Source organism: Dreissena polymorpha, chromosome 13, assembly GCF_020536995.1.
Source record: "Dreissena polymorpha isolate Duluth1 chromosome 13, UMN_Dpol_1.0, whole genome shotgun sequence".
In the NCBI taxonomy this organism is placed as follows: Eukaryota; Metazoa; Mollusca; class Bivalvia; order Myida; family Dreissenidae; genus Dreissena; species Dreissena polymorpha.
In genome coordinates, this window is record NC_068367.1 from 33,025,700 (window position 1) to 33,041,878 (window position 16,179).

Genomic DNA, 16,179 nt, shown 5'->3' on the forward strand with positions numbered 1-16,179 from the left:
CCTTTGACCTTGAAGGATGACCTTGACCTTGAAGGATGACCTTGACCTTGAACTTCCACCACTCAAAATGAGCAGCTTTATGAGAATGCCGCTTTGAATTTTTTATATTTTATTTTTGACCTTTGACCTTGAAGGATGACCTTGACCTTGAACTTCCACCACTCAAAATGTGCAGCTTCATGAGATACACATGCATGCCAAATTTCAAATTGCTATCTTCAATATTGAAAAAGTTATGGCCAATGTTAAAGTTTTCGGACGGACAGACGCCATATATTTGACATTTGACCTTGAAGGATGACCTTGACCTTGAACTTCCACCACTCAAAATGTGCAGCTTCATGAGATACACATGCATTCCAAATATCAAGTTGCTATCTTCAATATTGAAAAAAGTTATGGCCAATGTTAAAGTTTTCGGACGGACAGACTCCATATATTTGACATTTGACCTTGAAGGATGACCTTGACCTTCACCTTTCACCACTCAAAATGTTCAGCTCCATGAGATACACATGGTCATGCCAAATATCAAGTTGCTTTCTTCAATAGTGAAAAAGTTATGGCAAACGTTAAAGTTTTTTTTCGGACGGACAGACAGACTGACATACACACATACACACATACTGACATACTGACATATTGACTGAAGGACAGTTCAACTGCTATATGCCACCCTACCGGGGGCATAAAAAGTAAGGTTAAAATACTATGTGTGATGCTTTTTTTTAAATATCAGCATTTAGGTCCCAAATTCAACATAAAACATCAGAAAAACAACTTTTCAACTGTTGATTAAAAATAATGAATGTCAAAATCAACATGGGCTAAAACATTAATGTAAGTAAATGCATTAATATAGAAAAAAAATGATTTAAAAGCTGTTTATAAACTCTTTTTGGGGGGATATATTTTGTAGAATATGCATAAATGAATAATTTAGGAGCCAAAATAAATTGACGTTGCAGATTTTCCAGTTCCTAATGTTTAAATTACAAGCTTAGACAATCTAAAAACTAACCTAATTTCAGAAGTCTTAATTAACTAGCCAATGATGATTCAATCAACTGGTAATGCTTATTGTAGAGAAGTACCCTGGGAAAACTTGGTTTAATGCATGTGTGTAAAGTGTCGTCCCAGATTAGCTTGTGCAGATGGCATTGGCAAATGAGGGATGATACTTTCTGCTTTTATGGTATTTTTTATTTAAAGGAAGTCTCTTCCATGTGAAAATCCAGTCTAGGCAGAGAGTGTTCTCCTAGATAAGTCTTTGCATACTTCCCAGGCTAATCTGGGATGACATTGTACGCACATGCATTAGGCCCAGTTTCGCAAAACAAGGCCCAGTATATAAAAGGAATGTGTGGTTACATTTTCTGGTCTCCCCGGGGAGGTATGTCAAGGTAGCCCCGTCTGCTCGATAGTCCACGTTGTATACGGCAGTACTGTTGGAAACATCCACTGACCATTGTACCGACACCTCTCCCATTGACCCTCCTGGCAGTAGAAACAAGATAAACATTTAGATATTATATAAATAAGTAACATCATTTTAACCGTTTTTTCTTTTTAAATCTTGATTTTAAGATACGTATGAAAATATAGATTTTGAAAAGGAAGTCATATCTTGAAATGTCCAATATCTTTATTTAACAAAAATGTAAATATAATACAATTCATTACAAAACTTCAAAAACATCCAAATATCAAGAATAATTACTTGTTTAGGTATCTTGAAAATCATTATAATAACATCTTAATACATCTCATTTATAAGCATAGTAACATACACATGCAAAATAATAACTAACAACAAACATTTTAAAAATCTACTAACCTTGCCGTTCAACAATCAAATCAACAGCATAATTTGGCCGTTCCTCCACCTGAACCATATGACCACCCTCCATTGCTAGCGGACTATCACTGTACACTGTAAATGCACCGTATGGACTGTCATTAGCAAGAATGGTCACTGTAGCATTCCGTAGCCCACCAAGGTATGGGGAATTCTGGGGGGAAGGGGGGGCACCTGTCACGTCCACCCGAGTTAACATCATCATGAATTTCTCATCGAGTTCCGGTACACTGTCTGCGAGGATTGTGACAGGAAGTTGTCCCTCTGTGGTGCCTTCTGCCAGGAGGATGTAACCATTGGTAACCACGCTGTAGTCCTCACCTGGCGTGGCATGGACACCAGTTAACTCCCCTGCCTGCAACCCATGTACAAGAAAGGAAAGATAAAGTATGGAAAACAGATGTTCAAAGTTAATAAAAATCTATTGTGTTACAATCATGATGATTGTGTTAAAATCTGCACGCATGGTTAAACAAGAAACCGTCGGAGACGGGTGATGCTCCCCAAAGTTTTTTTTTGTCACAATATTGCACTATATATTCAGATAAAAGGAAACGTCTTGAGGAGCACAACTTTAGACAAAATAATATGATGGATGGTTTAGCAACTTAAAAATTTCAAAGGGCCATAACTCTCTAAATAAATCATCTAACCAGAACCCACAAATAACATGCGCATCTCCTCAAGGTAGTTAAGCTTCCCATAAAGCTCCATTGAATTCCAGTCAGTAGTTGGGGAGAAATAGCCCGGACAAGAATTGCACTATATGTACAGTTTATAGAAAATTTCAAAGGGCCATAACTCTGTGAAAAATCATCCGACCATAACCGGCTGATAATATGCACATCTCCTGTTGGTAGTGAAGCTTCCCATAAAGTTTCATTGAATTCCCGTAATAAGTTGCTGAGAAATAGCTCGGACAAGAATTGCACTATATGTACAATGGAAAATTTCAAAGGGCCATAACTCTGTGAAAAATCATCCGACCAGAACCAGTTGATGATACGTGTATGCACGTCTCCTCTTTGAAGTGAAGCTTCCCATAAAGTTTCATTGAATTCCAGTCATTAGTTGCTGAGAAATCGCCCGGACAAGAATTGCACTATATGTATAGTTAATGGAAAATTTCAAAGGGCCATAAGTCTGTGAAAAATCATCGGACCATAAATGGCTGATAATATGCACATCTCCTTTTGGTAGTGAAGCTTCGCATAAAGTTTCATTGAATTCCGGTCATTAGTTGCTGAGAAATAGCCCGGACAAGAATTGCACTATATGTAAAGTTAATCGAAAATTTCAAAGGGTCATAACTCTGTGAAAAAAATCATCTGACTAGAACCTGCTGATAATATGCACATGTCCTCTTGGTAGTGAAGCTTCTCATAAAGTTTCATTGAAATCCGGTCATTAGTTGCTGAGAAATAGCCCGGACAAGAATTGTACTATATGTACAGTTAATGGAAAATTTCAAAGGGCCATAACTCTGTGAAAAATCATCCAACCAGAACTGGCTGATAATATACACATCTCCTCTTGGTAGTGAAGCTTCCCATAAAGTTTAATTGAATTCCGGTCATTAATTGCTGAGAAATAGCCCGGACAAAAATTGTGCACGGACAGACGGACACACGCACAGACAGACGAAGCGGCGACTATATGCTCCCCCCAAAAATTTTGAGGAGCATAATAAAAGGTAGCAGAAAACAAAAAACTTTTTTCAAAGAATCAGAAAATAATTATCAAAATAATTACCATTAATTTGAGAAGCCCTTACAAAAACATACTTTAATTTGGATGCAACATATAAAAGAAAAAGAGTAATGTATGTGTATAACAATAACTTTTAGGAGCAAACCCTTTATTACTACATACATGAACATGAATTCAACAAACTTCCATTATTATTAATGATAAGATTGATACCACTGGTATTTTTGCCAGATGCATTTCAAGGCATTCACAAATGACTTTATATTGAAAACATTAAGTAATGATGTAATAATAGACAACTATTTTCCGTGTTTCTTTTATTCTATTGATTTTAAAGTATAATTGTGTCACATTTCAATTAGCCGTTGAGTTGAATGTAATTCGTCCTTAGGGTGAACATGAGTTTACCTGCTGGCAGATGCATACAAATGGGGATTAACCGTATAATTATTCAAATAAACATGACTTTATATATAAAGAATCACTCTAAGCTAACCAACAGTAAGAAGCACATGATAATGCTATTACCGTTATGCTATAAATGCTATTAACACAATGCTATACCTTTGTTATTATGCTCAAATAGACAATATAAGTGGGTTTTTTTAAATTACAAATGTATTTTATTCCATATGTAAATAAATATACAATGTCTTAAATTCAACACAGGACTGTAACTCTGATTATTTGGATTGCTATAAATCAAAGGAATGGATAAACAAGTCATTGCATAGGAAAAATATGAAATGTTTGTCAGCAGGGCAAATGTTTTTGACTCATGTGCTGAATCTGTGGGAATAATATTTTTAATGAAATTTGTTGTTAAAAAACATAGTCAATGCATTTGAAACTAGAAGCCTGTGCAGACTGCACAGGCTAATCTGGCACAACACTTTAAACAAATGCATTAAACCCCATTTTTCAACAACAAGGCTTAAGCGTAAAAGTCATAAATGTGTTTATATTAATATGCAGACACAAACCTTGGTAGAGTCTTTCTCGTAGTATTTCATGTTAGTGGATGTGATGTTCATAGGAGAAGACGTGGTGGTGTCGTGCAAGGTACAGGTGTTGGTTTCCACGGACACATGGATCTCAAAAGACTTGCAAGACATCTGCTGAAGGCACGCCTTGGCACACACCTGTCATAACAACAAAGGAAAACACATGAGCCATGCGCTCTGGAAAAACAGGGCTAAATGCATGAGCGTAAAGTTGTGTTCCCTATCAACCTATGCAGTCTGCAAAAGCTCATCAGGTTCGACTCTTTCAACTTAGACTGGATTTTTGTTTCCAAGAGTTTTCCTTTTAACCAAAAATACCATAAAAGCAGTCCGTGTCATCCCTGTTTAGCCTGTGCCAACTGCACAGGCTGCACTGAGAAACCACACTTTAAGCACATGCATTAATCCCAGTTTTCCCAGAACCAGGCTCATATGAGGATCTTGTCAGTTAATATTGACATATCAGTCTGATGCAAAATGCTTATTGTAAAGAAACCACGTGCTACATTACAAGATTGAAAAAAGTCAAGAGTAAAGAAAATATGTGTGCAAATTGACAAGACAAGACAAGTACTAGTGTTGTATCAGACCACAAACTTGGCTGTAAGAGAAATATTATAACAGTGGCATGGAAAACTGTTCATGCGCTTAAAAAAGCAATGTCATTTATTAGTATGTACTATATGAGCCACAATCTGGGAAAACAGGGCTAACGCATGCCTGTAAAGTATAGTCCCAGATAAGCAAATGCAGTCAGCACAGGCTATTCAAGGATGAAACTCTCCACCTAGATGGGATCTGTTTAGAAGAGAGCTCCTTTAAACAATAAATTCCATAAAAATGGAAAGTGCTTTCTACACAGGCTAATCTAGGATGATACTAATGCACATGTATCAAACCCTGTTTTCCCAGAGCCTGAATCATATTTCCTGCTTGTTTTCTTTTGGAACAATGAGCATGGCAATATAATTGTTAAATATAATTTCAAATATGCATTTCATTTTGTTAACACTTGATGCATATTAAAAGTAAAGGAATGTGTTATTCCATGAGAGCATTTTGTACACGATCTGTTGAAGAAAGTATTAATACGGGCTGGCATAGCCCTAGTTGCTTACCAGTGAAGTGTTCTGCCCAGGTGTCACTGTGACATCAGTGCCTGTGATTCCTCGACCCCCGAGTATAGGAGTACGGAAGTACTGGAACACACTGGCGTCACCTATGTTGGTGTTGATGTCTTGTAGAAGAGACACGCTGCCTGTGCTGTAGTACACACGCAGCTCTCCAAAACTGCCTCCTCTGTAAACATTTAAGAAGGAAAAAGCCTTGTCAACATTGAAAAACGAAAGAGCCTTTTAGACATTGAAGAAGGAAAGGGCCTTTTAAATATTAAAGAATGAAAGTGCCATTTAAAGACTGAGGAAGGAAAGGGCCTTGTAAACATTGAGGAATGAAAGGGCCATATAAAAATTGAGGAATGAAAGGGCCATATAAAAATTGAAGAAGGAAAGGGTCATATAAAAATTGAGGAAGGAAAGGGCCATATAAAAAAGGAGGAAGGAAAGGGCCATATAAAAAGGAGGAAGGAAAGGGCCATATAAAAAAGGAGGAAGGAGAAGGCCTTGTAGACATTGAGGAAGGAGAATGCCTTGTAAACCTCTATGGCAGCTCTTGCAAGTAGTTATACGGGTTAAAATATGTCTGTCTCAATCTGGGAAAACTGGAAAAACAGTAATGCATGTCGCTAGAGTGCCATTCCAGATGAGCCTGCCCAGTCTCCACAGCAGTAATGCATGTCGCTAGAGTGCCATTCCAGATGAGCCTGCCCAGTCTCCACAGCAGTAATGCATGTCGCTAGAGTGCCATTCCAGATGAGCCTGCTTAGTCTCCACAGAAGTAATGCATGTCGCTAGAGTGCCATTCCAGATGAGCCTGCCCAGTAATGCATGTCGCTAGAGTGCCATTCCAGATGAGCCTGCCCAGTAATGCATGTCGCTAGAGTGCCATTCCAGATGAGCCTGCCCAGTAATGCATGTCGCTAGAGTGCCATTCCAGATGAGCCTGCCCAGTAATGCATGTCGCTAGAGTGCCATTCCAGATGAGCCTGCCCAGTAATGCATGTCGCTAGAGTGCCATTCCAGATGAGCCTGCCCAGTAATGCATGTCGCTAGAGTGCCATTCCAGATGAGCCTGCCCAGTCTCCACAGCAGTAATGCATGTCGCTAGAGTGCCATTCCAGATGAGCCTGCCCAGTCTCCACAGCAGTAATGCATGTCGCTAGAGTGCCATTCCAGATGAGCCTGCCCAGTCTCCACAGCAGTAATGCATGTCACTAGAGTGCCATTCCAGATGAGCCTGCCCAGTAATGCATGTCGCTAGAGTGCCATTCCAGATGAGCCTGCCCAGTAATGCATGTCACTAGAGTGCCATTCCAGATGAGCCTGCCCAGTAATGCATGTCGCTAGAGTGCCATTCCAGATGAGCCTGCCCAGTCTCCACAGCAGTAATGCATGTCGCTAGAGTGCCATTCCAGATGAGCCTGCCCAGTCTCCACAGCAGTAATGCATGTCGCTAGAGTGCCATTCCAGATGAGCCTGCCCAGTCTCCACAGCAGTAATGCATGTCGCTAGAGTGCCATTCCAGATGAGCCTGCCCAGTAATGCATGTCGCTAGAGTGCCATTCCAGATGAGCCTGCCCAGTAATGCATGTCGCTAGAGTGCCATTCCAGATGAGCCTGCCCAGTAATGCATGTCACTAGAGTGCCATTCCAGATGAGCCTGCCCAGTAATGCATGTCGCTAGAGTGCCATTCCAGATGAGCCTGCCCAGTAATGCATGTCGCTAGAGTGCCATTCCAGATGAGCCTGCCCAGTAATGCATGTCGCTAGAGTGCCATTCCAGATGAGCCTGCCCAGTAATGCATGTTGCTAGAGTGCCATTCCAGATGAGCCTGCCCAGTAATGCATGTCACTAGAGTGCCATTCCAGATGAGCCTGCCCAGTAATGCATGTCGCTAGAGTGCCATTCCAGATGAGCCTGCCCAGTAATGCATGTCGCTAGAGTGCCATTCCAGATGAGCCTGCCCAGTCTCCACAGCAGTAATGCATGTCGCTAGAGTGCCATTCCAGATGAGCCTGCCCAGTCTCCACAGTAATGCATGTCACTAGAGTGCCATTCCAGATGAGCCTGCCCAGTCTCCACAGCAGTAATGCATGTCGCTAGAGTGCCATTCCAGATGAGCCTGCCCAGTCTCCACAGCAGTAATGCATGTCACTAGAGTGCCATTCCAGATGAGCCTGCCCAGTAATGCATGTCGCTAGAGTGCCATTCCAGATGAGCCTGCCCAGTCTCCACAGCAGTAATGCATGTCACTAGAGTGCCATTCCAGATGAGCCTGCCCAGTCTCCACAGCAGTAATGCATGTCACTAGAGTGCCATTCCAGATGAGCCTGCCCAGTCTCCACAGTAATGCATGTCGCTAGAGTGCCATTCCAGATGAGCCTGCTTAGTCTCCACAGGCTTATCAGAGACAACACTTTCCATCTATGAAGATACTTTCTTACAACAACAAAATACATAAAGGCTGAAAAAGTGGTCCCTGATTAGCCTGTGTAACACTTTTCCAACAAGCATTAAGGCCAGTTTTCCCAGGGCATGGCTCATATGTATTTGTTTTGTATGTATTGTGTTTGCTGTTATAAAACAATAAATCAAATGGTCTGTTTACTTTTTGATAACTATTTTTACTTTATGCTTGTTAGTTTTGCATTACATTAATGCTAATGCAATACATATGATATCATTTTCTCTTAAAGGATGGATAAATGATTACTTTGCTACATTATTTGGCACACCTACATCAAGGCACACCTACATCGAGGCACACCTACATCGAGGCACACCTACATCGAGGCACACCTACATCGAGGCACACCTACATCGAGGCACCCCTACATTGAGGCACACCTACATCGAGGCACACCTACATCGAGGCACACCTACATCGAGGCAAACCTACATCGAGGCACACCTACATCGAGGCACACCTACATCGAGGCACACCTACATCGAGGCACACCTACATCAAGGCACACCTACATCAAGGCACACCTACATCAAGGTACACCTACATCAAGGCACACCTACATCAAGCGAAATATCTTAGACTGATTTATAATGAAAACAAACATAATCAACAACAGAACTCACGATCGAGTGACTCGGATATTCTGCAGCGAGTTTGTGTCTAGTTCCGACACAGAGTACTGTGTCTGGGCGAGCTGCACGGAGCCGTGTGGGTTATCATTGGCCAGGATGGAAAGAGTGAACATGCCCCGCGCCCCTATACGACCGCCCTCTGATACCATGGTCAGCTGGATCTTTACATCCTGTTTAGAAGGCAACACAAATGAGCCACATTCTGGGAAAACTAGTTTATATGCATTTGCACAAAGTTTCATCCCAGATTAGCATGTGCAAACTGCAAAGGCTGATCTGGGATGACATTTGACTTTGATGCATTTTACCCAGTTTTCCCAGAGTGCAGCTCAAATGTTATGTTAATATGTGATGCAGGAAATCATGTTTACATTGAAGCATAAATAGGTGGCTGTATGTTTGCATATGGGAAGTTCACAGAGTATGACGTTAAAGCAACTAAAATAAATACAATTCAATGTAATAATTTGGAACAAATATACATTCAAGTGAAACATATGATATGGGATTCACATCTTTATCCTCCCATTTGTCATGAAGTTTTCATTATTTTTTTACCGAGACTTTACACTAACAAACATCATGTAAATTACTTCACAAACACGAACAATTATGCAATAGTTTATTATACAATAAACAAACTGTTACAAAGGATAAAAGTATTATTGTATATATTCACCTCTTGACCCTCGGGTATATTGTCAGGAAGGACAGAGATGGTGACTTGTCGACTTCCCTCGTTGCTCACAAAGAAGACACTGCCTGACGACGGGCTGACATCCTCTTGGGCAACACCACCTGACAAATATCAGACAGGTTTATGAGTCACACAACACCACCTGACAAATATCAGACAGGTTAATGAGTCACACAACACCACCTGACAAATATCAGACAGGTTTATGAGTCACACAACACCACCTGACAAATATCAGACAGGTTTATGAGTCACACAACACCACCTGACAAATATCAGACAGGTTTATGAGTCACACAACACCACCTGACAAATATCAGACACGTTTACGAGTCACACAACACCACCTGACAAATATCAGACAGGTTTATGAGTCACACAACACCACCTGACAAATATCAGACAGGTTAATGAGTCACACAACACCACCTGACAAATATCAGACAGGTTTATGAGTCACACAACACCACCTGACAAATATCAGACAGGTTTATGAGTCACACAACACCACCTGACAAATATCAGACACGTTTATGAGTCACACAACACCACCTGACAAATATCAGACACGTTTACGAGTCACACAACACCACCTGACAAATATCAGACAGGTTTATGAGTCACACAACACCACCTGACAAATATCAGATGGGTTTATGAGTCTCACAACACCACCTGACAAATATCAGACAGGTTTAGGAGTCACACTCTGCGAAAACTGGGCTTAATGCATGTGCATAAAGTGTTGTCCCTATGCAGTCCACACAATCTAATCAGGAACGACACTTTCCACTATTACAAAAAAAGGAAAGTCTCTTCTAAACTAAAATCCAGTCTAGGTGGAAAGCGTCATCCCCGTTTAGCTTTTGCTAAACTTTGACAACATTTTATGCACATGCATTAAGTCTGGTTCTTTCTCTGAGTTTAAGTATTAAAGTATTAAATATTGAGTTTTGGGCTTTTCTGTGGAAGTGCTCAGTAGATTTTTAGATTGACAATTTCTATTTTTCAGTATTAAGTCACAGAGTAAACATCAAATTCAGCATAGGTTATGTCTTTCTCAAGTATGAATATTCAGTAATGTATTTCTAGTCATATCATATTTGTAAGAAATACAGGAAAAATTGTGTTTACCATATTTATACCTAGCGAATTTGTACCTAAAATATTGCCACGCCACAATATTCAAAATTCAATTCGGAAAATGCAATTTAAACAGAAAACGAAATAAAATATTTCAAGTGTTACTGTATGCAACCTTCAAGCATGTTGACCAATTTTAAGGTCATGACCCCTAGGGTTCCTCTAGCCCTCACACCTACCTCCGAACATGGTTACCCACTGCAAAGTAATGACCCTCAGTCCTCACACCTACCTCCCAGTATGGTGACCCATTCCAAGGTCATGACACCCAAGGTTCCCCCGGTCCTCACACCTACCTCCCAACATGCTGACCTTCTCCAAGGTCATGACCCTCAGTCATAACAACTACCTCCCAACATGGTGACCTATTCCAAGGTCATAACCTCCAGTCCTCACACCTACCTCCCAGTATGGTGACCAATTCCAAGATCATTACTCCAAGAGTTTCCCCAGTCCTCACACCTACCTCCAAACGTTGTGACTCATTCTAAAGTAATGATCCTCAGTCCTCACACCTACCTCCCAGCATGGCGACCCATTCCAAGGTCATGACCCCCAGGGTTTCCCCGGTCCTCACCTCTACCTCCTTGCATGGCAACCCATTCCAAGGTCATGACCCCTAGGGCTCCCCCGGTCCTCACACTTACCTCCCAGCATGGCGACCCATTCCGAGGTCATGACCCCCGGGGTTTCCCCGGAACTCACACCTACCTCCCAGCATGGTGACCCATTCCAAGGTCATGACCCCCAGGGTTCCCCAGTCCTCACACCTACCTCCCGGCATGGCAACTCATTCCAAGATCATGACCCCCAGGGTTCCCCAGTCCTAACACCTACTTCCCAGCATGCCGATCCATTCCAAGGTCATGACCCCCAAGTTTTCCCGAGTCCTAACACCTACCTCGCAGCACGGCGACCCATTCCAAGGTCATGACCCCCCAGGGTTACCCAGTCTTCACACCTACCTCCCTGCATGGCAACCCATTCCAAGGTCATGACCCCTAGGGTTCTCCCTGTCCTAACATCTATCTCCAAGCATGATGACTCATTCCAAAGTCATGACCCCCAGGGTTCCCAAGTCCTAACAACTACCTCACAGCACGGCGACCCATTCCAAGGTCATGACCCCTAGAGTTCCCCCAGTCCTAACACCTACCTCCCAGCATGGCAACCCATTCCAAGTTCATAACCCCCAGGGTTCCCGAGTTCTCACACCTACCTCCCAGCATGGCAACCCATTCCAAGGTCATGACCCCCAGTGTTCCCCAGTCCTCACACCTACCTCCCTGCATGGCGACCCATTCAAAGGTCATGACCCCCGGGGTTCCCTAGTCCTAACACCTACCTCGCAGCATGGCGACCCATTCCAAGGTCATGACCCCCACGGTTCCCCAGTCCTAACACCTACCTCGCAGCATGGCGACCCATTCCAATGTCATGACCCCTAGGGTTCCCCCAGTCCTAACACCTACCTCCAAGCATGATGACTCATTCCAAGGTCATGACCCCCCAGGGTTACCCAGTCTTCACACCTACCTCCCAGCATGGCGACTCATTTCAAGGTCATGACCCCCAGGGTTCCCCAGTCCTAACACCTACTTCCCAGCATGCCGATCCATTCCAAGGTCATGACCCCCAGGGTTCCCGAGTCCTAACACCTACCTCGCAGCACGGCGACCCATTCCAAGGTCATGACCCCCCAGGGTTACCCAGTCTTCACACCTACCTCCCAGCATGGCGACCCATTCCAAGGTCATGACCCCCAGGGTTCCCCCCGTCCTCACAATTGTCAGGTTGACAGCCAGGGGCCCAGTGTCTGGCTCCTCCACTGACATGCCATCAGTTGTGAACTCTGAAAGCAGGACAACAGAAGAATTTGTCACAGTGGTGTCATATCAAATAGGGGCTGTCCCTGAGAAAAATGGGTTTCATCCATTTGCATTAAGTATCACCCCAGATTAGTCTCTGCTGTCAACATCTTCCTCCAATTCTTGCTATCTAATTCTGAACACAGGTCTTTTTTATAGCATTTTAGGTTTTTCAGCCATATACCAGGCTTTCATGTTAGTAAGCGCATCTCATAAATTTTTTTAATAAAACAACACATAAATTGTATCATAAAACAATAACACAAGGAACTCACTTGATACCTTTCTCTTTAACAAAAGAGTAATGTTGAACTTGTCATAATTATAATAGCAAGCAAACAGCTAAATGCAAACAAAAACTCAAACCAAAAGCAAACACATTGTTTACCAAAAGCTCCATTAGGATCATCTGAGGTATTGATAACGACATTGGTACTGATGGTAGTACCAAGCACCCCTCCGCCTAACACCTTATCCAACTGCACTGTGAAGGTTTCTGCCAATTCCGGCAAGGAGTCATCAATGATTCTCAGCGGAACTGCTGCCTTTGTCTCTCCTCGCCCAAGCGTCACTTGGTTTGACATGAGAATGTAATCAACGCCAGATAACGCTGTGCCATCCACTGTTTTTACTGTGACAGTCACCTGGGAGCAAATGCATGAACATGCAATGAAAATGATCTAAACAATAACATCAAGTGTAATGTATTACCCAAACACTAGCATCCAATTATATTGTACTTTGTTTCTGACTTTTATTTTGGGAATAATATAATTTTAACTCTATTTTTGGGAGTTTGTAAATTGGACTATAATTGTAAGACAAGATGCTGCTTAAATAAAACATCACCTCTCCAAATGCACCTCCAAAACGTGTCACAAACAGGAATGATTCTGTTTGGTTCTCGTTAACTGTTGGTGACTGGGGAGTCAACACCAGCTCTCCGTTGGCGTTGTCATTGCTGTAGATGATTATCTGCCCATACGAGTCTGTCTCAGTACCAAGGCGTGGCGAGTTGTCCACTGAAATGTGCAAAACAATCAAAGAACATTACATGATCAAAAACAAACAAATGAGCCACGTTCTTGGAATACTGGACTTAATAAATGTCTGTGAATGTCGTCCCTAATTAAACTATGCAGTCTGCACAGGCTAATCACGGACAATACTTTCCACCTAAACTTATTTTTCACTAAGCAGAGATTTGCTTTAAACAAAAATTATCATAAAAGCTGTAAGTGTCGCCCCTGGGGTGGTATTCCAGAAGCATCTTAAGTTAAATTTTATTTTTATCCTTAAATTGGCAATTTTTCTTAAGTGTTTCATTTCATACTGCAATAGTGAAGCATCGATAATTTCATCAAAATATGATCATTATGTCAGTGTTATTTGAGGAATACCAAAACAACATGCATGTCTTTATTTAGTAAAGAAATACAAAACATTGTAATTTTGAACTTAAGTGAAAATATTTAAGAAATGAAGATGTTTCTGAAATACGACCCCTGATTAGCCTGTGAAGACTGAAGAGAATAATCTGTGATAACCATTTTCTCACATGAATTAAGCCCTGTTTTCCCAGAACACAGCTCAATAATTTCAAAGCAAGCCATCAGAATCATTATTCAAATACACAACATGAGGTATAAAAAGTTGTTTCCTCTTATTCTACCGTACATACATTTTTTAGCTGACCCTTAACCTTTTTTCGGAATTCCAAGTAGAGATTCAATGACATTTTTTACAGTACTTTTTATTATGTTTGCTTCATGAAGTTTACATATAAATAAACAATATTACATTGAGATGTGTTAGATATCTATCATTGGAAATCTTTGCTGAATGGTTAATTGCAATGTTTATTTTAACTTCATAAAGGAAAAAGTATGGCTGACCTAGAGTGAAAAGCAAAATACCAACAATTCATATAGAAGTTGTTGTTGTTAGCAGTGCTCTGGGAAAAAAGGGCTTAACTCTTTGCATTGTGGGAAATTTGTCGTCTGCTAAAATGTTGTCCGCTTAATTTCTAAAATTAGCATTTTCTTCGATTTTTTTCAAAGAATATTATCAGAATAGCAAACAGTTTGGATCCTGATGAGACGCCACGTTCTGTGGCGTCTCATCTGGATCCAAACTGTTTGCAAAGGCCTTCAAAATTTGGTTCCCGCACTGAAAGGTCATAAAGCATGTGTTAAAAGTGTTGTCCAAGATTAGCCTAGATAGTCTGCACAGGTTAATCTGGGACAACACTTTCTGTTGATATGAAATCTGTTGTTTTAAGAAAGTCTCTTCTAAACAAAAAGATCCAGTCTGGGTGGGTAGATCCAGTCTGGGTGGGTAGATCCAGTCTGGGTGGGTAGATCCAGTCTGGGTGGGTAGATCCAGTCTGGGTGGGTAGATCCAGTCTGGGTGGGTAGATCCAGTCTGGGTGGGTAGATCCAGTCTGGGTGGGTAGATCCAGTCTGGGTGGGTAGATCCAGTCTGGGTGGGTAGATCCAGTCTGGGTGGGTAGTGTCTAATCACAGGCTTATCTGAGAAGACACTAAGCACAGAAATATTCCAGAAAATCAAGAGGCTTAGTACAAATATAAGGGACAATTGGTATCCCATCCCTGTCAAAATTAACTATTTTTATTCATCATACCTGCTCTGATTTGTGCAGTCTCCACCAATCTGACCCCAGTCAGCCTCACATACACGACCTCGTCCTCCTCTGGAACAAGGTCATCAAGAATTTGGAGGTTAAAGGTCCCAACTTCTTGACCCGCCATGAATCTCACTGACCCATTTACAGTCTGAAAGTCATTGAGGTCAGCTCTAGGGACTGTGGCTGGGATGTAGGGGAAGGTCTCGTTGGGGGTCAATGTTATGTAGTTGACCTCCACTGCTCCAAATGACCCACCAAGTCTGTGAATCTCCATAGCAACCACTGTATTAAATAATAAGAATTGAATTGTAGATCTTGAAAAACTATTATTTACTTAATAAACATTATGAACTTTTGATCATGTAATAAAATGCAGAGCTTTTTGATAAATATTAGATTAGAAATAATATCAAATTGATTTAAAAAGATGTACTTATTACCAAAAAAACTAGAGTGACTATTCATTTCATACTACATTGTACTATACTGTATATTAAATCATAACCTAACTATACATTTAATAAATACCAAACATCATCAAAGAGTAAAATTAACTATAAAAACTGTTTATGAGTAAATTGGCCTCTTAATTGACCCCTTTTCTGGAAAAAACTGGGCTTGATGCATGTGTGTACAGTGTCGTCCCCCAGGACAACACTTTCTGTTTGAACTGAATTTCTGCTAAGGAGAGACTTCCTTAAAACAAAAATACAATTAAAGCAGAAAGTGTTGCCCCTGATAAACCTTTGCAGACTGCACAGGCGGCAAATCTGGGTCAACACTTTATGCACATGAATTAAGCCCAGTTTTCCCACAACAAGGCTCTCATTAATGATTTACTGCTCTCTAGTAAGTTCTTACATTGATTGCTCTCGTTCACAAAAACTGGTCTCATTGCAGTGGGGAACACAAACTTGCCATACGGGTCATCATTTGCAAGTATGGTGACCTCTGACCTTAGAAACTGACCCAGCTCTCCCTGAAACATCACCATGGTAACAAAAAGATTGACAATTTAAACCATGGTAACAAGA

At 41.3% G+C, this 16,179-nt stretch overlaps 1 protein-coding gene across 1 annotated transcript in view; it reads right to left on the bottom strand.

The window, feature by feature from the left end:
* LOC127854563 (adhesion G-protein coupled receptor V1-like) overlaps positions 1-16,179 on the bottom strand; it is a 139,848-nt gene that overhangs the window by 82,738 nt on the left and 40,931 nt on the right. Inside the window, exons 30-40 of the mRNA XM_052389627.1 lie at positions 16,007-16,124; positions 15,143-15,427; positions 13,348-13,520; positions 12,887-13,142; positions 12,357-12,482; positions 9,470-9,588; positions 8,782-8,960; positions 5,691-5,871; positions 4,552-4,710; positions 1,838-2,213; positions 1,372-1,497 (exon numbers count right to left, since the gene is read on the bottom strand). Coding sequence (XP_052245587.1) covers positions 1,372-1,497; positions 1,838-2,213; positions 4,552-4,710; positions 5,691-5,871; positions 8,782-8,960; positions 9,470-9,588; positions 12,357-12,482; positions 12,887-13,142; positions 13,348-13,520; positions 15,143-15,427; positions 16,007-16,124 — 2,098 coding nt within the window. The remainder of the gene's footprint in view (positions 1-1,371; positions 1,498-1,837; positions 2,214-4,551; positions 4,711-5,690; positions 5,872-8,781; positions 8,961-9,469; positions 9,589-12,356; positions 12,483-12,886; positions 13,143-13,347; positions 13,521-15,142; positions 15,428-16,006; positions 16,125-16,179) is intronic.